General features: G+C 40.1%; 1 protein-coding gene across 1 annotated transcript in view; it reads left to right on the forward strand.

Moving 5' to 3' along the window:
• The first annotated feature begins 528 nt into the window (after positions 1-528).
• The window catches only part of RHBG (Rh family B glycoprotein), a 36,912-nt gene continuing 10,670 nt past the window's right edge, over positions 529-26,770 (forward strand). The window contains exons 1-8 of the mRNA XM_066609106.1: positions 529-779; positions 11,278-11,464; positions 14,571-14,721; positions 16,774-16,921; positions 17,268-17,434; positions 22,253-22,390; positions 22,800-22,933; positions 24,400-24,521. Of these exons, the coding sequence (XP_066465203.1) occupies positions 602-779; positions 11,278-11,464; positions 14,571-14,721; positions 16,774-16,921; positions 17,268-17,434; positions 22,253-22,390; positions 22,800-22,933; positions 24,400-24,521 (1,225 nt within the window). The 5' untranslated portion in view covers positions 529-601. The remainder of the gene's footprint in view (positions 780-11,277; positions 11,465-14,570; positions 14,722-16,773; positions 16,922-17,267; positions 17,435-22,252; positions 22,391-22,799; positions 22,934-24,399; positions 24,522-26,770) is intronic.

The raw sequence follows: 26,770 nt of genomic DNA on the forward strand, positions 1-26,770 counted from the left end.
TATATTACATACACTCCTTCTAGCGGAGGGATTCGTCCGATGATGAGTGTATGTATATATGGATGTGTATATATATATATTACATACACTTCTTCCAGCGGATGGATTGGTCTGCTGATGAGTTTATGATCCCCGTGGATTTAACAGTATATAGTGAAACAGTGAAACTACTTGCGTTCCCTGCTTACCATCTTCTGTCTAGACCGGATGTATACTGGAGGTGATAAGAATTTGATGTATCTAAGCTTGTTGTGTGATACTGTCTGTTGTGTGTATTTAGACATATATTCCTGCTGTCATGTGTGAGACAATGTGATGTGATACAGAGCTGATGTATCTAAGCCTGTCATGTGTGATACTGCCATTGCTGATCAGGGAATTTAGTGCGGACTCCATACACCGTGTGTTATTTGCTGTGTCGGACGTTGGAGACCTTTGGATTGTTAGATCTGCCATGACACGTCCTGAGGAGGGTGTGCCGGGTCCTGGATTGGGAAGTCCTGGGACTGACGGCAGGGCGGGATCAGCACTGACATTAAATGTCTCAGTCGGCTGCAGCCTCACTTTCTGCCTCCTCTGCCCCGCTCCTCTGCCAGCAGCCATGGGCACTCACTCCACCAACATGAGGGTCAAGCTGCCCCTCTTCTGCCTCCTTCTTGAAGCTATCACCATCATCCTATTTGCCATTTTTGTGAGGTACGACCATGAAACGGACGCCAAATCCTGGCACCATCAAAACGCATCCAACTCCGAAAATGAATTTTACTTTCGCTATGCAAGTAAGTTCCAACCGCTTACTAATTGAGTCTGCTAGTTAATTAGTCCTGAATTGCAATTAGCACATCCGTGCAGAGATCTGCTGGCTGTCAGTGAATGGGAACATCGCTGTTTATCTGTAATACTGATCAAAGCTAAGAGTTGTCATCAGTCTGGACTGTCTTCCAGATTACTGCACTGATACATTGTAACAAACCATCAGGATAGCGGAGAGATCTTTGCTGCTGATTGGCTCACAAAGCATTGTCTAAGCTGGATGCAATTGTAACAATACTTCAGCTATGAGGTGTGCTAGATTTTGCATACATTTTTAACCTATGGATGTAGATAAGTATGTTTCAACTCACTGACAGCAAGCAGATGGCTAAAAAAAGTGATTCTCCATCCACAGGATAAGGGATAACTCTCAGTGGGGGTCTGACTGCTAGAGAATGGGGGTCCGATGTGTCCAGGAATGAACAGAGCAGTGGTCGAACATTCATGCTGCTTGATACATTTAGCTGGAGACTGCTAAGTTGACTTTCTCTGGAGCTCGGCGGTGCTAATGCTCAACCACTGCTCCAATCATGCTGAGATCTTCCAGTCCCCCATCCTTGGGATCAGTGGGGGTCCCAATAGTGAGACCCTCACTGATCTGAAAGTTATCCCCTGTCCTGTGAATAAAGAATCACTTTTTGTCTTGGAATACCCCATATAAAGGGGCTTTCCAGGCATAGCCTTCATTAAGTTTAATGGCACCTGTAATTACGTACATCGGTCACTATGCAGCAGACGGAGCCTACGGTTCTGCTTTGACCCCTGTGTATTGTGGCGCTAACAGCCGGTGCCCAATCAGCCTATTGGCTTGGGTCCCAAGCATTGAACCCCAGCCGATCAGCTATTGATTACCTAACCTGGGAGTAGGTCATCAATAGCTGATCAGCAGGGTTCGCTACTAGGAACCCCTGGCAGATAGCTGATCTACACTGACTGCAGTCGGTTGGATGTGGACAGTTCTGCCTGCATTGGGGTCGGAGCCAGAAGTGTAACAGAAGCATTCGTTCCAATTGAAGTCAATGGGTGCTCTACCTTCTCTTACAATTCCAAGTCCCAATGTGGTCGTCCAGCCCTGCTATAATGAGTAAGGGGACTGAGATCAGCTGATCACCAAGGATCAGTTACCTCCACTAGACCCCACCGATTGGCAGACCCCCACAATCAACTAGGTCAACTACTGATGAACTATCCTTAGGATAGGTCATCAATACAGCAAGGGGTTTTATACCCCTTTACAATAAAAAGAGTTGAGCTTAGGGGATATTAGTAAATGGCTGTTTTTGGATGCCAGTTGTGTGTCTGCTGTGGGGGTCAGCAACTTGTCACTACTGTGAAACTACAACCTCCAGCATGTCCTGTTTTACTTCTAAGAAGCATATCCTCCACTGGTGAACTTTCCCTTTAGATCTACCCTATGGACTATATTGGGCAATTGCTCACTTACAATTCCCTAATCCAGTATTATCAGATTTGCTCTGTAGGTGTTTTATTAAAGGGGCAGTACGTACTCTGTCTCCACATTCCTTGTTATGAAAAGACCGTCTTCTAAAACCAATGCGGGAAGCAGACAGGATCTGCGCATTGCATGGAAGCTCATTGATTTTAATGAATGCTGTATAATGAAGGGACAAGTTTGTTATCGGGGATCGGATATGATGTTCATTATATCTACATCTGGTGACCAGTCATGTGATTCTCCAATTCATGCTTCATTTTGTTTTTCTGAAAGTTTCTACAAGTTTTTGAAGAAAAAAATAGAAAGGTGAACAATCCCTTTAAATCCCTTTAAACTTGCCTAAGAACCCGTTCGTTGTTTCAGACTGTCCCATACGGCATTCTTTATGTGAACGGCTTCAGACTGTAGACTGCAGAAAAGTTTGGGGGATTTGAAATCTATGCTAAAATTATATTAAGGGGCTGCTATTTAACCCTCTGGGGGAAAGTTAGAGCTGCTGCAGCCTCCCCACCCAAAAAAGCGGGGCTTGAGAGCTGCAGTCCCATCGTTTGTTGTAAAAGCGGCTGCCACAGGAAGTCAGGTGACCACTGCAGCGTCACTTCTCCTCCTGGCATCGGCACTTAGAGCCTGAGCGCCATGATGCCAGGAGTTTGGAAATGTGACACTGCAGCTGTCACTACTCTATAGTGGCCCTCCTGTTTAGTATACAATCAATGGTGGCCCAGTGGTTAAGTAAATGAATCCTGATGGCCCTGTTGCCAACTATATATTAACTGGTGGGCTTATGTTTCAGTGACCACTTTGTAGTGTCCTTTATGTTTAGCATCCAGTCAGTGGTGGCCTAATGGTTAAGAATATGATCCCTAATGGTCTTGCGGTTTACTACCCATGTCCTGGAGGGCTTGTGTTTGAGCAACCACTACCTCATGTTTAGTATTCACTCAATGGTAACATAGCAGGCATGTAATTGAGCAGCCACCCCATAGTGGCCGTAATGTTTAGTGTCAAATCAATGGTAGCCCAGTAGTTAAGTATATGATCCCTGATGGCCCTGCGGTAAACTGTCCATTCCTTGCTGGGCCTGTGTTTGAGCAGCCACTCCATATTGTTTAATAGCCAAGCAATGGAGGCTCAATGGTTAAGCATATGATTCCTAATGGCCCTGTGGTCAACTATGCATTCCCTGGTGGGCTAGTGTTAGTTTCCAGCCTTGTGATTACTATAATCCCTGATGGCCCTGTGATAAGGGATTATATTAACCACTAGGCTGCCATATATTAACAGGTCCCTGGTGGGCCTGTGGAATCTCACGTGTACACCCCTCTTATTAGACCTGTACTTTCCCCATCCACGCCGTTGCTTTTTAGGTACCAATTAATGACTTTCAACAGCAGGAAAAATAAAGTGCTGCTCATGCTCAGCTGTCCGCGATCGCTGCTGATGAAAACCTTTACAAGACTTCACAGGTAGCTTCCATGTTCAAGAGGCAACCTGAAAAACCAGACCTGGCATTAAAGAAAAATCTGTGTCAGAAGGACAAGGGCGTAATAATGGGAGACTAATGAATCCATATCAGGGATCTCGGGCGTCTGTCCCCGGAGACACCCTGTACTATATTATGAATGACAAGTGCTGGAAATTGTGTCATTTTAGCGCTTACTGACACGGTCGTATTGTAAGAGTAGTTATATCCTTGTACATATTACACATCATATCACCCAATGATATCACTTGTCAAGAGCGCAAAAAGACCTTGGATGCACCCAAATACGGAAGATAGAAAAATATCTCTGCAGTGCCACCTATTGGATGGCAGCATTCCTGCAAGTCAATGTCAGCCCTTCAAACAAGTCTTAATAACAATGATTGAGAATTGACCACAAGCCAGAATCCAAGCACAGACAGCTGTTTCGGGGTGTTTGCATCTCATCAGTGTGCAGTAGGCTTCTGGTTTGGCTAGTGATAGGTCTATAGACGTGAGTCGGTAAGTGTACCATCTCTCCTTAAGGAGAGCACCTAGCAGGGGTGTGAGGAGACTTATAAGGCCATGCAAGCTCCTCTGGGAAATATATGCAAATAAGGCAGCTGGAACATTACCTCTGCAGCGCCACCTATTGGATGGCAGCATTCCTGCAAGTCAATGTACCCAGTTAAGTGAACCTACACACTGATTCCATGGGGTGTATTAAACATGAAAGGCTTTGATACCCCAGCTCAGCAGACAGTATCACACATGAAGGGATTGGATACGTCAGCTCAGCAGTCTCTAATTGCATCTCACGGTCATTTGCCATTCGCCTCTTATTTCATGTGTTTTCCTGTGACCTCCAGTTCTGGGTTATGATTAGGAACCGCTCCAATCCGGACATTTCATGCCTGATAGGTTTTAACAGAGGCTGATGTTCCACATCACTGCTGAGAGGGGTAGAACACATCACATTGGGAAGCCATGATGAATCATTAAAACGAAGGACAAGGTGAACAAAGCAGCTTCAGAGACCGACATCTCATCTACAGAAGGACTATTCACAACCAGGATTACTCCATCTGTAAGATATGGACTGCGGATTGCAAGTGCTGTGGGGGAGAGGACTGATGTGAACTAATACATTCTAGATACAACAGCATGAAATGTACATCATACTCATATAAAATATAGAGGGCAGTATTATAGTAGTTATATACTTGTACATAGGAGGCAGTATTATAGTAGTTATATTCTTGTACATAGGGGGCAGTATTATAGTAGTTATATTCTTGTACATAGAAGGCGGTATTATAGTAGTTATATTCTTGTACATAGGGGGCAGTATTATAGTAGTTATATTCTTATATATAGGGGGCAGTATTATAGTAGTTATATTCTTGTACGTAGGAGGCAGTATTATAGTAGTTATATTCTTGTACATAGGGGGCAGTATTATAGTAGTTATATTCTTGTACATAGGGGGCAGTATTATAGTAGTTATATTCTTGTACATAGGGGGCAGTATTATAATAGTTATATTCTTGTACATAAGGGCAGTATTATAGTAGTTATATTCTTGTACATAGGGGGCAGTATTATAGTAGTTATATTCTTGTACATAGGGGGCAGTATTATAGTAGTTATATTCTTGTACATAGGGGGCAGTATTATAATAGTTATATTCTTGTACATAAGGGCAGTATTATAGTAGTTATATTCTTGTACATAGGGGGCAGTATTATAGTAGTTATATTCTTGTACATAGGGGGCAGTATTATAGTAGTTATATTCTTGTATATAGGGGGCAGTATTATAGTAGTTATATTCTTGTACATAGGGGGCAGTATTATAGTAGTTATATTCTTGTACATAGGGGGCAGTATTATAGTAGTTATATTCTTGTACATAGGGGGCAGTATTATAGTAGTTATATTCTTGTACATAGGAGGCAGTATTATAGTATTTATATTCTTGTACATAGGGGGCAGTATTATAGTAGTTATATTCTTGTACATAGAAGGCGGTATTATAGTAGTTATATTCTTGTACATAGGGGGCAGTATTATAGTAGTTATATTCTTGTACATAGGGGGCAGTATTATAGTAGTTATATTCTTGTACATAGGGGGCAGTATTATAGTAGTTATATTCTTGTATATAGGGGGCAGTATTATAGTAGTTATATTCTTGTACATAGGGGGCAGTATTATAGTAGTTATATTCTTGTACATAGGGGGCAGTATTATAGTAGTTATATTCTTGTACATAGGGGGCAGTATTATAATAGTTATATTCTTGTACATAAGGGCAGTATTATAGTAGTTATATTCTTGTACATAGGGGGCAGTATTATAGTAGTTATATTCTTGTACATAGGGGGCAGTATTATAGTAGTTATATTCTTGTACATAGGGGGCAGTATTATAATAGTTATATTCTTGTACATAAGGGCAGTATTATAGTAGTTATATTCTTGTACATAGGGGGCAGTATTATAGTAGTTATATTCTTGTACATAGGGGGCAGTATTATAGTAGTTATATTCTTGTATATAGGGGGCAGTATTATAGTAGTTATATTCTTGTACATAGGGGGCAGTATTATAGTAGTTATATTCTTGTACATAGGGGGCAGTATTATAGTAGTTATATTCTTGTACATAGGGGGCAGTATTATAGTAGTTATATTCTTGTACATAGGGGGCAGTATTATAGTAGTTATATTCTTGTACATAGGGGCAGTATTATAGTAGTTATATTCTTGTACATAGGGGGCAGTATTATAGTAGTTATATTCTTGTATATAGGGGGCAGTATTATAGTAGTTATATTCTTGTACATAGGGGGCAGTATTATAGTAGTTATATTCTTGTACATAGGGGGCAGTATTATAGTAGTTATATTCTTGTACATAGGGGGCAGTATTATAGTAGTTATATTCTTGTACATAGGGGGCAGTATTATAGTAGTTATATTCTTGTACATAGGGGGCAGTATTATAATAGTTATATTCTTGTACATAAGGGCAGTATTATAGTAGTTATATTCTTGTACATAGGGGGCAGTATTATAGTAGTTATATTCTTGTACATAGGGGGCAGTATTATAGTAGTTATATTCTTGTACATAGGGGGCAGTATTATAATAGTTATATTCTTGTACATAAGGGCAGTATTATAGTAGTTATATTCTTGTACATAGGGGGCAGTATTATAGTAGTTATATTCTTGTACATAGGGGGCAGTATTATAGTAGTTATATTCTTGTATATAGGGGGCAGTATTATAGTAGTTATATTCTTGTACATAGGGGGCAGTATTATAGTAGTTATATTCTTGTACATAGGGGGCAGTATTATAGTAGTTATATTCTTGTACATAGGGGGCAGTATTATAGTAGTTATATTCTTGTACATAGGAGGCAGTATTATAGTAGTTATATTCTTGTACATAGGGGGCAGTATTATAGTAGTTATATTCTTGTACATAGAAGGCGGTATTATAGTAGTTATATTCTTGTACATAGGGGGCAGTATTATAGTAGTTATATTCTTGTACATAGGGGGCAGTATTATAGTAGTTATATTCTTGTACATAGGGGGCAGTATTATAGTAGTTATATTCTTGTATATAGGGGGCAGTATTATAGTAGTTATATTCTTGTACATAGGGGGCAGTATTATAGTAGTTATATTCTTGTACATAGGGGGCAGTATTATAGTAGTTATATTCTTGTACATAGGGGGCAGTATTATAATAGTTATATTCTTGTACATAAGGGCAGTATTATAGTAGTTATATTCTTGTACATAGGGGGCAGTATTATAGTAGTTATATTCTTGTACATAGGGGGCAGTATTATAGTAGTTATATTCTTGTACATAGGGGGCAGTATTATAATAGTTATATTCTTGTACATAAGGGCAGTATTATAGTAGTTATATTCTTGTACATAGGGGGCAGTATTATAGTAGTTATATTCTTGTACATAGGGGGCAGTATTATAGTAGTTATATTCTTGTATATAGGGGGCAGTATTATAGTAGTTATATTCTTGTACATAGGGGGCAGTATTATAGTAGTTATATTCTTGTACATAGGGGGCAGTATTATAGTAGTTATATTCTTGTACATAGGGGGCAGTATTATAGTAGTTATATTCTTGTACATAGGGGGCAGTATTATAGTAGTTATATTCTTGTACATAGGGGCAGTATTATAGTAGTTATATTCTTGTACATAGGGGGCAGTATTATAGTAGTTATATTCTTGTATATAGGGGGCAGTATTATAGTAGTTATATTCTTGTACATAGGGGGCAGTATTATAGTAGTTATATTCTTGTACATAGGGGGCAGTATTATAGTAGTTATATTCTTGTACATAGGGGGCAGTATTATAATAGTTATATTCTTGTACATAAGGGCAGTATTATAGTAGTTATATTCTTGTACATAGGGGGCAGTATTATAGTAGTTATATTCTTGTACATAGGGGGCAGTATTATAGTAGTTATATTCTTGTACATAGGGGGCAGTATTATAGTAGTTATATTCTTGTACATAGGGGCAGTATTATAGTAGTTATATTCTTGTACATAGGGGCAGTATTATAGTAGCTATATTCTTGTACATAGGGGGCAGTATTATAGTAGTTATATTCTTGTACATAGAGGGCAGTAATATAGTAGTTATATTCTTGTACATAGGGGGCAGTATTATAGTAGTTATATTCTTGTACATAGGAGGCAGTATTACAGTAGTTATATTCTTGTTCATATAGGGCAGTATTTTAGTAATTATATTCTTGTCCATATCGCGCAGTATTCTAGTAATTATATTCTTGTACATAGGGGGCAGTATTATAGCAGTTATATTCTTGTACATAGGAGCAGGATTATAGTAGTTATATTCTTGTACATAGGAGGCAGTAGTATAGTAGGTTTTTTTTCTTCTACATAGGAGCAGTATTATAGTAGTTCTATTCTTGGCCATGTAGGGCAGTATTATAGTAGTTCTATTCTTGCACATAGGGGACAGTATTATAGTAGTTATATTCTTGTACCTAGGGGGCAGTATTATAGTAGTTATATTCTTGTACATAGGGAAGCAGTAGTTTTAGTAGTTATATTCTTGTACATAGGGAAGCAGTGTTTTAGTAGTTATATTATTGTGCATAGGAGGCGGTATTATAGTAGTTATATTCTTGTACATAGGAGCAGTATTATAGTAGTTATATTCTTGTGCATAGGAGGCGGTATTATAGTAGTTATATTCCTTTGCATAGGAGGCGATATTATAGTAGTTATATTCTTGTACATAGGGGGCAGTATTATAGTAGTTATATTCTTGTACATAGGGGGCAGTATTATAGTAGTTATATTCTTGTACATATGGTGCAGTATTATAGCAGTTATATTCTTGTACATAGGAAAGCAGTGTTTTAGTAGTTATATTATTGTGCATAGGAGGCGGTATTATAGTAGTTATATTCTTGTACATAGGGAGCAGTATTATAGTAGTTATATTCTTGTGCATAGGAGGCGGTATTATAGTAGTTATATTCCTTTGCATAGGAGGCGATATTATAGTAGTTATATTCTTGTACATAGGGGGCAGTATTATAGTAGTTATATTCTTGTACATAGGGGGCAGTATTATAGTAGTTATATTCTTGTACATAGGGGGCTGTATTATAGTAGTAATATACTTGTACATAGGGGGCAGTATTATAGTAGTTATATTCTTGTATATAGGAGGCAGTATTATAGTAGTTATATTCTTGTACATAGGGGGCAGTATTATAGTAGTTATATTCTTGTACATAGGGGGCAGTATTATAGTAGTTATATTCTTGTACATAGGGGGCTGTATTATAGTAGTAATATACTTGTACATAGGGGGCAGTATTAGAGTAGTTATATTCTTGTATATAGGAGGCAGTATTATAGTAGTTATATTCTTGTACATAGGGGGCAGTATTATAGTAGTTATATTCTTGTATATAGGAGGCAGTATTATAGTAGTTATATTCTTGTACATAGGGGGCAGTATTATAGTAGTTATATTCTTGTACATAGGGGCAGTATTATAGTAGTTATATTCTTGTACATAGGGGGCAGTATTATAGTAGTTATATTCTTGTACATAGGGGGCAGTATTATAGTAGTTATACTCTTGTACATAGGGGGCAGTATTATAGTAGTTATATTCTTGTACATAGGGAGGCAGTATTATAGTAGTTATATTCTTGTACATAGGGGGCAGTATTATAGTAGTTATATTCTTGTACATAGGGGGCAGTATTATAGTAGTTATATTCTTGTACATAGGGGCAGTATTATAGTAGTTATATTCTTGTACATAGGGGGCAGTATTATAGTAGTTATATTCTTGTACATAGGGGGCAGTATTATAGTAGTTATATTCTTGTACATAGGGGGCAGTATTACAGTAGTTATATTCGTGTACATAGGGGGGCAGTATTATATTAGTTATATTCTTGTACATAGGAGGCAGTATTATAGTAGTTATATTCTTGTACATAGGGGCAGTATTATAGTAGTTATATTCTTGTACATAGGGGCAGTATTGTAGTAGTTATATTCTTGTACATAGGGGCAGTATTGTAGTAGTTATATTCTTGTACATAGGGGGCAGTATTATAGTGGTTATATTCTTGTACATGGGGGGCAGTATTATAGTAGTTATATTCTTGTACATGGGGGGCAGTATCATAGTAGTTATATTCTTGTACATAGGGAAGCAGTGTTATAGTAGTTATATTCTTGTACATAGGGGGCAGTTTTATAGTAGTTATATTCTTGTACATAGGGGGCAGCCAGTTTCTGTATTTGTACACGTATATGAAGTGTATTAGAATACTTCAGGTTTGGAGGGTACTATGATCAGGTTTTGATAAAGAGGGGTAAATGGAGAACAGTCATATTATAAAATGTGATCCATCTCACTGTAGAGGTTTTTTTAGGGCTTGTTGAAAACTCTGGAAGTTGGGGATTAACCTGATTGTCCAAGATGGTGTGTTCTTGGAACCTGGTGCAACTTGGGAGAAATCTTGGAGACTTGAGTGGGAAGGTTGAAATTATGAAGGAACTTAGTCTGAGATCATTTGCAAAACAGAGAGCACGGGCAGAGGGTAGACAGAGATGAGGGAGGAGATGTAGGGCGGTGCAGCACAGCAAAATATTATGGATGAGGGTGAGTCTAAAAAATGGTATTGTAAAGTTGATTGGCAACCAGTATTGTGACTGGCACAGGGTGGAGGCATTGGTGTAGCATATGGACATAATAATAGTCCAGTACAGGATTTTATGACTTTGGTTATTTCAGACTTCTATTTTGTTGTCATTTGTCATTATTAAACCAATGTTTAAAATCAAAAACCTCATTCGATAAATTTTCAGCTTTTCAGAACTAAAATGGTTATTTTGCCCCCTGATGTTCCTGAGTAATAACAGCTAGTTTAAAAAAATGTAGTGTTATTATCCTATGGTTTATATCTGCCATTCCTATTTTTCTCTAGGTTTCCAAGATGTACACACCATGATCTTCATTGGCTTCGGGTTTCTTATGACTTTCTTAAGGCTTTATGGTTTCAGCAGTGTGGCCTTCAACTTTCTGATTGCAGCCTTTGCTCTTCAGTGGTCCACGCTCGTCCAAGGGTTCTTCCATGGCTTTCATAACGGAAAAATCCACATTGGTATAGAAAGGTGAGGATGTGTAATACAACCATGAAACTGATATATTTGGTCACCTGACACTGATCAATGGATACCTGGAACATAGCAGGAGCATGTAGTGTTTGCTTTCTACGGCTGCCCTTTTATCTCATGTCTTCAACAAAGGGGAAAAAATGCTGCAATGTGCTTGGCAAGAGATAAAATACTAGTTATCTATAGTCTGCTAGAATATGCCTGATATTACTCAAGTTTACAGACTCTTCAAAGCAATTTTCACATCGTCTTGTTACTTTTCTGATAATTTGGCCACTTGGGGGCACTGTCTCATTTGAGTCTATGGCCCTAGCTATGTAGGCAATTTCTAGTGTGATCCCTCAATAGTTTTTAACTCCCTCACTAAACTTCTTCTATTTCATGAGTTCTCTCCATAATATAACTTTTCTAAGCCCTGTAGTCTGGGCAGGAGCCGACATACCACTTGTGTAGCTAGTTCGCCTGCACTGAAGCCGAAAGGGTAAAGGAGGCCCAATTCTGAATTCCCGCCCCCCACACATCCCACTGCTGATTCGCCAGTGGCCCTCCCGCCTCCCAGGGTAGAAGTTTTGTTATGCTCTGCACAGAGTACGTAACGTTCTGCTCTAGTGTATGTTATAGGTAGGTTTACTGTAGGCTGGAATTTCAAGGGAGCAAACACAGAAGGAGTCCAATAATTTGGGAGGGATACAGATGGGGAACACTATACATTTGGAGGGACAAAGTGGACCCTATTAAGCTCAGAGCGGCCAAGAGTGGGCACCATATGTTTGCAGGGGAACAGAGGGGGCACTCTTAAGTTTGGAGGAGCATAGAGGAAGTGCTGTACTCCAAGGGGGCAGTGTTATGATTTTGGAGGGGTACAGAAGGTGCATTATACCTATGGAAGGGTACAAGTGGCACTATCATGTTTGGAGGGGCACAGAGAGTGCACTATATTTGGAGGGGCACAGGGCCCATATTAAATCTGGATGAAAACAGAGGGGGGACTGTATGTTTGGATGGCATATAGGAGGCACTATTAAGTTTGGAGGGACACAGAAGGGTACTATATGTTTTGAAGGGGAGCACAGGGGAGCATTATAGATTTGGAGGGGCACAGCAAGCCCTATTAAGCTTAAGTGGCACAGAGGGGGAACTATATGTTAAGAGGGGCACAGACAAGGCATTATTAAGTTTGGATGAACATAGAGGGAGCACTGTACTTTTAGAGAGGCACAGAAGGGACACTGTTAAGTTTGCAGGGACACAAATGGAGGGGAACAGAGAGGGCATTTTACATTTGGATGCGAACAAGGGGCACTATAACATTTGGGAGACACAGAGAAAGCACTATATATTTGAAGGCATCCTATTAAATTCAGAGGGGCGCAGAAGCAATGTATGTTTGGAGGGAACACAGGAGGCACTATTAAGTTTGAGGGGACACAGAGGGGGCACTATACTTTTGGAAAGGCATGAATGATGCACTATATGTTTTGAGGGTCACAGGGAACACTATAAAGTTTGGAGGGGCACAGAAGGAAAAATATACATTTGGAGGGCCACAGGGGGCCTTTTACATTTGGATGAGCATAGAAGAGGCACTATATATTTGAAGGAGCACAGAGATGGCACTATTAAGTTTGAAGGGGCACTATACTTTTGGAGGGGCACAAAGAGGGCACTATTACTTTTAGATAGAGACAGAGAGGGCAAAAGCACATTATTTACAAAGGGGCCATCAGCCCTGTGTGTCCATCCCTGAGTCTACGTAACCCTATGGAGGATGCCTTTTTGTGGGTGGGAGAATATACTTTGTACTACACTTTTGGTGAGTAGACCGTAAACAAGAGAGCTCCACGGAGCATCATTATTTATTACATGTATGTTGTTCTGTCCATTTTTACCATCTAGTGTGGCTTTAAATGGTCTGCAACATCATTGTTTTATAGCCACTATCAGCTGAAAAGGACCTACACAAGCAGTTCCTTAGAATGGGACAGGTGTCCAAAATGAAGGGGCTCTCGAGTAGACAACCATTATATATTAATTCAGCAAGTGATTATAGGGAATAGCAAGACAAAGAGGTAAAAAAACGCATCTGGTGGACTCTAGCCTTATTATTGCACAATGCTTTTTCCCAACAGAACAGTCTTTGATCTGCTTTTCATCACAGGCTATATCAATAGATCAGTGTAAACCTGTGACCTGCACCCTTTCACTGCTGGAACAATATGCAAGAAATTCAAGCACGTTCTGGACAAAAATATTTTTTTGCGGTAAATTAAAAAAACTTCTGGGTACGGGGGGTTCACTTTATATCTGAATACTACTAGCGGAGCCTGGATTAACATTGGTTCCATAGTGATCAAATTTTACAATCCTCTATGTAAAATGGCTACATTTCTGTGTATTTTCTTTACATTATAAAAAGCACATGAAGATACTTGGAAACCATCAAAATGTTGCTGTTGACAGACCTTTAACCCTTTCCAATCCACTGTCTGACGTCTAAAGACATTATGATTTAAGGCTGTACAGCTCTGATATTGGAAGACGTCCGTCGGGGTTCTCTTACTGTATATTGACAGCCTCTCTGCTGTCGGATCCTATCCAATGTGTCACCTCATGCAGTACTGGCTTTAGCCAGCAGATAGTGCTGTTGTATAGCGGCAGAAAAAGAGTAAGCCCCCTAGGAAAACCAGGATGCAAATTGGATTGGAAAGGGTTAATTCTTATACTTCTTTAGTAAGTAGTCTTAATATATTACATTTTTCCACTGAGTGTAGGTTGTATGTCTAAGTCGCTAATTAACACTTTAGTAGTAACAACAGCTCAAACAGTGCTGACATAATAGTGTCATACAGAAACCAAATAATAGTGCCATGTAGTCCAGAATGATACTGCCATAGAATGTCCACATGAAGCCACTGCCATGAAGGAAGTCAACTATACACTGTTGTGCCCAGAGCCCTGTAGCGAAGACCACAGTTCAAGTCGGTGATGCCCCATGGCAATCTTCGTCATAATCCGGTCATGCCTCCATTAAAATGGACTTTGGGACTAATCTAGATAGAGGGGCTATCCTTGTGACTTGCATTATATTCTTCTATCTTCTCAGTATGATCAATGCAGACTTCTGCACTGGAGCTGTTCTTATCTCCTTCGGAGCTCTTCTTGGCAAGACAAGTCCTGTCCAGCTGCTCATCATGACTTTGTGTGAAGTGACACTCTTTGGAATCAATGAATACATCATTCTTAGTATTATTGGGGTAAGTGACAAAGGGTGATTGGGCCCATAAAATAAACCATCAGTGATCATGATGGCCAATTTTAGTGTTAGCTCATGGTCAGCTTGAGCTTGCAGAGAATACTGTAGACCTTCATTCTTGCCAAGCCCAGAGGATGGAACGTCTCACACAAGGAAGAATTTTGCATTTTCTTTTTGTATCCAGAAAACAGCTGAGAGACATCCAGCCACAAAATCACGTAGGCTTTGAAAAATTACTTGGTGCCTGTTCTCTCTTTTCTCCTTTCTTTCTGTAGCACCTCCCCTCTCATCTCTGTAGCACCTCCCCTCTCATCTCTGTAGCACCTCCCCTCTCATCTCTGTAGCACCTCCCCTCTTCCATTGCTTTTCAGTTTCCTCCTAATTCTTCTCTCTTCGTGTTTTCTTCGACTGGTCTAACTTAATGCTTTTGGACCCCAATACAAAATCTGTAGGGGCATGTACAAATGCAGCAGTTTAACATGACATTTTACGAGTTATGATAACTTTCTGTGCAACTGTTTGTTTAGCCCTACAATTACTTTACAATGGGTTTGGTTGTGTTAATTTAAGAGAACAATAGTTTTGCAATGGTTTAATATAAGACAATTTTCTTGGCACGTTATCACAGACAAGCTGAACTTCTCTACATCTGTACCATGTACCTTTACCTGCACACAACAGTCCTGGATTTTCGGGCTGTGCCACCATCCGAAGAGGCAGAGGCTCTAGACAAAGGGGGCTACAGTGGGGGCACTCTAGACAAAGGGGGCTACAGTGGGGAAGCTCTATACAAAGGGGGGCTACAGTGGGGGTGCTCTATACAAAGGGGGGCTACAGTGGGGGTGCTCTATACAAAGGGGGCTACAGTGGGGGCACTCTATTCAAAGGCGGCTACAGTGGGGGCACTCTATTCAAAGGCGGCTACAGTGGGGGCACTTTAGACAAAGGCGGCTACAGTGGGGGCACTTTAGACAAAGGCGGCTACAGTGGGGGCACTCTAGACAAAGGGGGCTACAGTGGGGATGCTCTAGACAAAGGGGGCAACAGTGGTACACTCTAGACAAGCATAGCCACAGTGGGAGCGCACTATATCAGGGGAGAACACTAAACAAGGAGAGACACAATGGGGGCACTCTAGACAAGGGCAGTCGCAGTGGGGACATTCTGGACAATGGGGGACACAGTAAGGGCACATTATACAAGGAGGGCACTCTGGACTAGCAAAACTGGAGTAGGGTCACTCAAAAGAAGGGGCCACAATGGGCACACTATTTAAGGGGAGTACACTAAACAAGGGGAGACAAGCTAGACAATGGGTGCCACAATGGGGACACTCTTTAATAGGAGAAAACTAAACAAGGGGAGACACAACGGGGACACGCTAGACAATGGGTGCCACAATGGGAACAGTCTAGACAAGGGCAGCAACAGTAGATACACTCTATATAAGAGAGGCAGTCTAGACAAAGGAGGAGGGCACTCTAAACAAGATAGCCACAGTAAGTCAATGTTTACAAGGGAGGTACTCTAGACAAAGGGTGCTATAGTAGGGCCACTCAAAACAAGGAGGTCCTAGTGGGGGCACTCAAGCCAAGGAGTGCACAAGTTGCAAGGTATGCATTCATACTACTAGTATCGTCTTAGCACAGAAGCCTTTGGGTGCAGTTGCTAGCACAAGTCCCCCTATAGCTATACCTTTGGCTCCTCCTGGTACATTTACACAGAATTTAGTGCAAGGCCTTAACTGTTTCAATCCAAGAGTAAAACGTTAGAGAACCCGTAGTATTGTGCTCTAGTGTAAATGATCTCCACATAGAGATTTAATATCCTTGCAATTTGATGTCAATGTGTCTGTCTGTCGATCTAATCAGTCCTTGCTCAGAGACCAGCCTGTCCACTCCTTCCCACATGTGACAAGACACAGGAGGTCACCATAGTATAGTTTTACTGGTCTATTAATGGAACACAAGGTTCATAAACTTCAAAAAGGTTAGACCCAAAAACAACAAAAAGTGTTAAAATATGGATCTATCTGACATCTTGTCATTCATAGGCCAAGGATGCCGGGGGCTCGATGACCATCCATACATTTGGAGCTTATTTCGGGCTGGTGGTGTCTCGTGTGCTCTACAGGCCTCACTTGGAAAAGAGTCGTAGCAGGGAAGGATCAGTCTATCACTCAGACCTCTTTGCCATGATCGGTATGAACCTAGATTATGGATATCATGAATGTTCAGAACAAACATTTTCTTAGTCCTGTATCAAAAGTTGGTTAACTGTACTGTAGACTCCGGCACAGTGGTTACTGGCTGCCGATGTGCTCACTGTAACATATTGCTCTTATTGGGTACTCTATGGCACTATTATTTGTACACTGGTAAACTATTTTTATTTCAGCACTGTATAGTGGTATTTTGCCTAGTACGGTATGCATGTATTAGTATTACTCGGGAATGGGGAGAAGTCCAAGCTGAAATAACCCATTGATCTTCTGCCACATCATTATACCTGAAATTTCCGTTTAAATGTTTTTTGCTTTTCCACCAGGAACTATTTATTTGTGGATGTTCTGGCCAAGTTTCAATTCAGCCGTCACAGCCCATGGGGATGACCAACACCGAACAGTGCTGAACACCTACTACTCTCTGGCTGCCTGCACACTCTGTACATTCGCATTATCATCTCTGCTTAGTCGTGAAGGGAAGCTAGATATGGTAAGCGGCAGAAAATTAAGAAATGACTTTCAATGATGAAGTGACATGACAACTACCCTAACTACTTGCTCACTACCTAGTATTAAATACTATAATACTGCCCACTATGTATAAGAATAGAACTACTATAATACTGCCCACTATGTACAAGAATATAACTACTATAATACTGCTCCTATGTACAAGAATATAACTACTATAATACTGCCTCCTATGTACAAGAATATAACTACTATAATACTGCCTCCTATGTACAAGAATATAACTACTATAATACTGCCACCTATGTACAAGAATATAACTACTATAATACTGCCTCCTATGTACAAGAATATAACTACTATAATACTGCCCCCTATGTACAAGAATATAACTACTATAATACTGCCCCCTATGTACAAGAATATAACTACTATATTACTGCCCCCTATGTACAAGAATATAACTACTATAATACTGCTTCGCTGTACAAGAATATAATTACTATAATACTGCTCCTATGTACAAGAATATAACTACTATAATACTGCTCACTATGTACAAGAATATAACAACTACAATACTGCTCCCTATGTACAAGAATATAACTAATATAATACTGCCCCTATGTACAAGAATATAACTACTATAATACTGCCCCTATGTACAAGAATATAACTACTATAATACTGCTCCTATGTACAAGAATATAATTACTATAATACTGCCCCTATGTACAAGAATATAACTACTATAATACTGCTCCTATGTACAAGAATATAACTACTATAATACTGCCCCCTATGTACAAGAATATAACTACTATAATACTGCTCCTATGTACAAGAATATAACTACTATATTACTGCCCCCTATGTACAAGAATATAACTACTATAATACTGCTTCTCTGTACAAGAATATAATTACTATAATACTGCTCCTATGTACAAGAATATAATTACTATAATACTGCTCCTATGTACAAGAATATAACTACTATAATACTGCCTACTATGTACAAGAATATAACTACTATAATACTGCCCCCTATGTACAAGAATATAACTACTATAATACTGCCTCCTATGTACAAGAATATAACTACTATAATACTGCCCCTATGTACAAGAATATAACTACTATAATACTGCTCCCTATGTACAAGAATATAACTACTATTATACTGCTCCCTATGTACAAGAATATAACTACTATAATACTGCCGCCTATGTACAAGAATATAACTACTATAATACTGCTCCTATGTACAAGAATATAACTACTATTATACTGCCTCCTATGTACAAGAATATAACTACTATAATACTGCCCGCTATGTACAAGAATATAACTACTATAATACTGCCCGCTATGTACAAGAATATAACTACTATAATACTGCCCCCTACGTACAAGAATATAACTACTATAATACTGACTCCTATGTACAAGAATATAACTACTATAATACTGCCTCCTATGTACAAGAATATAACTCCTATAATACTGCCCCTATGTACAAGAATATAACTACTATAATACAGCTCCCTATGTACAAGAATATAACTACTATAATACTGCCTCCTGTGTACAAGAATATAACTACTATAATACTGCCTCCTATGTACAAGAATAGAACTACTATAATACTGCCTCCTATGTACAAGAATATAACTACTATAATACTGCCTACTATGTACAAGAATATAACTACTATAATACTGCCTACTATGTACAAGAATATAACTACTATAATACTGCCCCCTATGTACAAGAATATAACTACTATAATACTGCCCCTATGTACAAGAATATAACTACTATAATACTGCCCCCTATGTACAAGAATATAACTACTATAATACTGCCTCCTATGTACAAGAATAGAACTACTATAATACTGCCTCCTGTGTACAAGAATATAACTACTATAATACTGCTCCTATGTACAAGAATATAACTACTATAATACTGCCCCCTATGTACAAGAATATAACTACTATAATACTGCCCCCTATGTACAAGAATATAACTACTATAATACTGCCCCTATGTACAAGAATATAACTACTATAATACTGCCCCTATGTACAAGAATATAACTACTATAATACTGCCCCCTATGTACAAGAATATAACTACTATAATACTGCTCCTATGTACAAGAATATAACTACTATAATACTGCCCCCTATGTACAAGAATATAACTACTATAATACTGCCTCCTGTGTACAAGAATATAACTACTATAATACTGCTCCTATGTACAAGAATATAACTACTATAATACTGCCCCCTATGTACCAGAATGTAACTACTATAATACTGCTCCTATGTACAAGAATATAACTACTATAATACTGCTCCTATGTACAAGAATATAACTACTATAATACTGCCCCCTATGTACAAGAATATAACTACTATAATACTGCCTCCTATGTACAAGAATATAACTACTATAATACTGCCTCCTATGTACAAGAATATAACTACTATAATACTGCTCCCTATGTACAAGAATATAACTACTATTATACTGCTCCCTATGTACAAGAATATAACTACTATAATACTGCCTCCTATGTACAAGAATATAACTACTATAATACTGCTCCCTATGTACAAGAATATAACTACTATTATACTGCTCCCTATGTACAAGAATATAACTACTATAATACTGCCGCCTATGTACAAGAATATAACTACTATAATACTGACTCCTATGTACAAGAATATAACTACTATAATACTGCCTACTATGTACAAGAATATAACTACTATAATACTGCCCCCTATGTACAAGAATATAACTACTATAATACTGCCTCCTGTGTACAAGAATATAACTACTATAATACTGCCTCCTATGTACAAGAATAGAACTACTATAATACTGCCTCCTATGTACAAGAATATAACTACTATAATACTGCCTACTATGTACAAGAATATAACTACTATAATACTGCCTACTATGTACAAGAATATAACTACTATAATACTGCCCCCTATGTACAAGAATATAACTACTATAATACTGCCCCTATGTACAAGAATATACCTACTATAATACTGCCCCCTATGTACAAGAATATAACTACTATAATACTGCCTCCTATGTACAAGAATAGAACTACTATAATACTGCCTCCTGTGTACAAGAATATAACTACTATAATACTGCTCCTATGTACAAGAATATAACTACTATAATACTGCCCCCTATGTACAAGAATATAACTACTATAATACTGCCCCCTATGTACAAGAATATAACTACTATAATACTGCCCCTATGTTCAAGAATATAACTACTATAATACTGCCCCTATGTACAAGAATATAACTACTATAATACTGCCCCCTATGTACAAGAATATAACTACTATAATACTGCTCCTATGTACAAGAATATAACTACTATAATACTGCCCCCTATGTACAAGAATATAACTACTATAATACTGCCTCCTGTGTACAAGAATATAACTACTATAATACTGCTCCTATGTACAAGAATATAACTACTATAATACTGCCCCCTATGTACCAGAATGTAACTACTATAATACTGCTCCTATGTACAAGAATATAACTACTATAATACTGCTCCTATGTACAAGAATATAACTACTATAATACTGCCCCCTATGTACAAGAATATAACTACTATAATACTGCCTCCTATGTACAAGAATATAACTACTATAATACTGCCTCCTATGTACAAGAATATAACTACTATAATACTGCTCCCTATGTACAAGAATATAACTACTATTATACTGCTCCCTATGTACAAGAATATAACTACTATAATACTGCCTCCTATGTACAAGAATATAACTACTATAATACTGCTCCCTATGTACAAGAATATAACTACTATTATACTGCTCCCTATGTACAAGAATATAACTACTATAATACTGCCGCCTATGTACAAGAATATAACTACTATAATACTGCTCCTATGTACAAGAATATAACTACTATTATACTGCCTCCTATGTACAAGAATATAACTACTATAATACTGCTGCCTATGTACAAGGATATAACTACTATAATACTGCCGCCTATGTACAAGAATATAACTACTATAATACTGCCCCTATGTACAAGAATATAACTACTATAATACTGCCCCCTATATACAAGAATATGTCTACAATAATACTGCCCCCTATGTACAAGAATATAACTACTATAATACTGCTCCTATGTACAAGAATATAACTAATATAATACTGCCCCCTATGTACAAGAATATAACTACTATAATACTGCCCCCTATGTACAAGAATATAACTACTATAATACTGCCCCCTATGTACAAGAATATAACTACTATAATACTGCCCCTATGTACAAGAATATAACTACTATAATACTGCCCCCTATGGACAAGAATATAACTACTATAATACTGCTCCTATGTACAAGAATATAACTACTATAATACTGCCCTCTATGTACAAGAATATAACTACTATAATACTGCCCCCTATGTACAAGAATATAACTACTATAATACTGCCCTCTATGTACAAGAATATAACTACTATAATACTGCCCTCTATGTACAAGAATATAACTACTATAATACTGCCCCCTATGTACAAGAATATAACTACTATAATACTGCCCTCTATGTACAAGAATATAACTACTATAATACTGCCCTGTATGTACAAGAATATAACTACATAGCCTCTCTGTTAACAACTAAGCCATTATGAACCATTAGTGGGCAAATTTGCAGGCGCTCGTAACTCTTTACGTTATGCATGGAGCTCTCTGTACACTGTCATGTCTCCTCCCTGTAGGTTCAGATTCAGAATGCAACCTTGGCTGGTGGAGTTGCGGTGGGAACCTCTGCAGAAATGATGTTGACTCCCTTTGGTGCCATGATTGCCGGGGCTCTAGCTGGTATTGTTTCTACTCTTGGATATAAATATTTAACAGTGAGTAATGTGGTTGGTTTTAAACAATTTCAATGTAAATTAGAATATGCCCACTAGAGGGCACTAAAAAGCTGGGGTATTTACAGTGTCTTTAAGTACCATACTTGGATATCTACATAATGGGGCATATTTACTTAGACTGGTGCTTCAGGAACTGGTCTAAGAAAAGTATGAGCGACAAATGTATAAAGAGGTGCAAGCCTTTTAATACCCATGAATATGCCCCAACGGGTGCAGTTGGTTAATATGTTATTGATCAGCTGGTATCCATACATGACTTTATATTGGTTCGATAACTTATATTTAATGCTACAATACTAGCGGCATGTATGATCTGGAGCATCGTCTGTGTAGTAACTAGTAGATTATGTGCTGATGTCCCTGATGTGGTTTTCTCCTATATTTGTAGGCCATCCTGGACTCTAAGCTGAAGATTCAGGACACATGTGGAGTCCACAACTTACATGGCATGCCTGGTATCTTGGGGGCACTGATAGGAGCTGTAGTGGCATCTGTTGCAACTGCTGATATCTATGGGGAAGGGTAAATCTATCTATCTAATCTATATAGGTCGCCGAAAAAAACACACATCCATTCAGTTCAGTCTAGTACTTTCCCCCTCCCCCAATGTTGATCCAGAGTAAGGCAAAAAAGTCCAATGAGGTAGAAATCAATTTTCGTTATTTAAAGGGGAAAAATTCCTTCCTGACTCCAATTTGGCAATTATAATAATCCCTAGAACACCGACCCTTCTGAAGTAATCAGTGATATAACATATAATATTATTACGTTCCAGGCCCCTCTTATACACTTATCGAGTTCGCCAACACCACGTCCTTGGGCAGAGAGTTCCATAGTCTCACTGCTCTTACAGTAAAAAAACCTCTTCTATGTTTGTGTAAAAACCTTCTTTCCTCTAGAGGAAGAGAGCGCCCCCTTGTTACAGTCCACAGTCCTGGGTATACACAGATATTGTCACTGTATTGTCCCCTGATATATTATACATAGTTATTAGAGCGCCCCCTTGTTACAGTCCTGGGTATAAATAGATGATGGGAGAGATCTCTGTATTGTCCCATGATAAATCTATACATAGTTATTAGAGCGCCCCCTTGTTACAGTCCTGGGTATAATAGGTGATGGGAGAGATCTCTGTACTGACCCCTGATATATCTATACATAGTTATTAGAGCGCCCCCTTGTTACAGTCCTGAGTATAATAGATGATGGGAGACATCTCTGTATTGTCCGCTGATATATCTATACATAGTTATTAGAGCGCCCCCTTGTTACAGTCCTGGGTATAATAGATGATGGGAGAGATCTCTGTATTGACCCATGATATAGCTATACATAGTTATTACAGCACCCCCTTGTTACAGTCCTGGGGATAATAGATGATGGAGAGATCTCTGTATTGTCCACTGATATGTCTATACATAGTTCTTAGAGCGCCCCCTTGTTACAGTCTTGAGTATAATAGATGCTTGGGGGGAGCTCTGTATTGTCCCCTGATATATTTATACATAGTTATTAGAGCGCCCCCTTGTTACAGTCCTGCGTATAAATAGATGATGGGAGAGATCTCTGTATTGTCCCATGATATATCTATACATAGTTATTAGAGTGCCCCCTTGTTACAGTCCTGGGTATAAATAGATGATGGGAGAGATCTCTGTACTGACCCCTGATATTATACATAGTTATTAGAGCGCCCCCTTGTTACAGTCCTGGGTATAAATAGATGATGGGAGAGATCTCTGTACTGTCCTGATATATCTATACATAGTTATTAGAGCGCCCCCTTGTTACAGTCCTGGGTATAATAGATGATGGGAGAGATCTCTGTACTGACCCCTGATATATCTATACATAGTTATTAGAGCGCCCCCTTGTTACAGTCCTGGGTATAAGTAGATGATGGGAGAGGTATTGTCTCTTGACAGATAGGATAGATCTATCTATAAAAATATCTCATCTACCCATCTATTCCATTTGTATTCTTCTAGAATGAGTGATGTGTTCCCATTAATAGCTGATGGAGAACGCACCGGCCCCTCTCAAGCCATCTATCAGGGTTTGGCCCTCCTGGTAGCCCTGGGATTTGCTCTGGTTGGAGGAACTCTTGTAGGTGAGTTACCTTGCATAGAGATCAGTGGAGACCTCCAACAACTCTGCAATAAAACTGAATACAATGTGGCACATTTATTATTCTGGCTGCACACGACCAGGTCGGATTCTGCATGCAGGACACCGCAGCAGATTCCGGCAGTAAAGCCGGCCGGCAACCCTGCGTTTCTGTAAATTCTGTATTGCAGATGACCGTGGCTCGCCGTCAGTCATCCACAGTACATCTTTTTTTCAATGCTTGTATTTCCCACGTCCCATACACTTTATTAATTGCGTATTGGGTGCGGGTCAGACAGCCTCCATTGACTTCAATGGGTATGGCTTGCTGCTTGGGCAGTATTTAGGGCTCAGTCAGACGAGCATGTTTAATGTGCGCTCAAAAAGAGCGCTTCTAAAGGAACTAATGGATTGCTATAGAAGCGCTCGCATGAGAGAATGTAGGTGCGCTAAACGGAGCGCACCTAACAAAGATAGGACAGCGTGGCTACAATGCCAAAATGCAGGTCCTTGTTGATCCATATATGGTGTGCGTTGTGCAGGAGTTTCCATTGACTCCTATGGGAGCAGGAGTTGATGGAAACTCCTGCGCACGGAACAGATTCCTCGCAGCTTACAGCAGGACATTTAAAAAGTGCTGGCCAGAAAGCACATTTTGAAGGTCCTGCCGTAAACTCCTGTTAGTCCCCGTGGGGATGAGGGGACTCCCCGAGGGTTCCGTTAATCCCTGCGGGGACTAACATGAATTTACAATGGGGCATTTAAAAAGTGCTTCTAGGCAGCACCTTTTAAATGCCCTGCTATAAGCAGCGGGGTATTCCTCCTGCCCCTCTCTCACAAAGGGAATTGCCTAAAGAGGTGAGAGAGAGGGGAGGGGAGCGGAGTTCCAGGACTCCCCCCCCCCCCCCCAAGGGTTTTCTCCCGAGCACCTGGGAGGAGGGGGTGGGGCTAGAGGGATCCACCCTTCTAGCTCCGCTTCCTCTATGCTTTGCTATAGGGAATCTCTATGAGAAGCCCTATAGCCCCACCCACCCTTTCAAGCCCTGCCCACTCTATCTGCGCTATAGGGATATCTCTCTGGATATCCCCATAGCAGGAAGATAGAGCGGACCTATGGGGGATATCCTCATAGCAAGTGAGAGAGTGCAGAGCTATGGGGGCAATCCCCCATAGGTCTGCTCTTTCTCCCTGCTATGGGAAAATCCCCCCCCCATAGGTCTGCTCTTTCTCCCTTCTATGGGGGAAATCCCCCCCCCATAGGTCTGCTCTTTCTCCCTGCTATGGGGGAAATCCCCCCCCCCATAGGTCTGCTCTTTCTCCCTGCTATGGGGGAAATCCCCCCCCATAGGTCTGCTCTTTCTCCCTGCTATGGGGGAAATCCCCCCCCATAGGTCTGCTCTTTCTCCCTGCTATGGGGGAAATCCCCCCCATAGGTCTGCTCTTTCTCCCTGCTATGGGGGAAATCCCCCCCATAGGTCTGCTCTTTCTCCCTGCTATGGGGGAAATCCCCCCCCCCATAGGTCTGCTCTTTCTCCCTGCTATGGGGGAAATCCCCCCCCCCTATAGGTCTGCTCTTTCTCCCTGCTATGGGGGAAATCCCCCCCCCCCATAGGTCTGCTCTTTCTCCCTGCTATGGGGGAAATCCCTCCCCCCATAGGTCTGCTCTTTCTCCCTGCTATGGGGGAAATCCCCCCCCCCTATAGGTTTGCTCTTTCTCCCTGCTATGGGGGAAATCCCCCCCCTATAGGTCTGCTCTTTCTCCCTACTATGGGGAAATCCCCCCCCCCATAGGTCTGCTCTTTCTCCCTGCTATGGGGAAATCCCCCCCCCCCCATAGGTCTGCTCTTTCTCCCTGCTATGGGGAAATCCCCCCCCATAGGTCCGCTCTTTCTCCCTGCTATGGGGAAATCCCCGCCCCCCCCATAGGTCCGCTCTCTCTCCCTGCTATGGGGAAATCCCCCCCCCCCATAGGTCCACTTTTTCTCCCTGCTATGGGGAAATCCCCCCCCCCCCATAGGTCCACTTTTTCTCCCTGCTATGGGGAAATCCCCCCCCCATAGGTCCGCTTTTTCTCCCTGCTATGGGGAAATCCCCCCCCCCATAGGTCCGCTTTTTCTCCCTGCTATGGGGAAATCTCCCCCCCCCCCCATAGGTCCGCTCTTTCTCCCTGCCATGGGGAAATCCCCCCTATAGGTCCGCTCTTTCTCCCTGCTATGGGGAAATCCCCCCCCCCCCCCATAGCTCGGCTCTTTC

This window comes from Eleutherodactylus coqui, chromosome 6, assembly GCF_035609145.1.
Source record: "Eleutherodactylus coqui strain aEleCoq1 chromosome 6, aEleCoq1.hap1, whole genome shotgun sequence".
Classification (NCBI taxonomy): domain Eukaryota; kingdom Metazoa; phylum Chordata; class Amphibia; order Anura; family Eleutherodactylidae; genus Eleutherodactylus; species Eleutherodactylus coqui.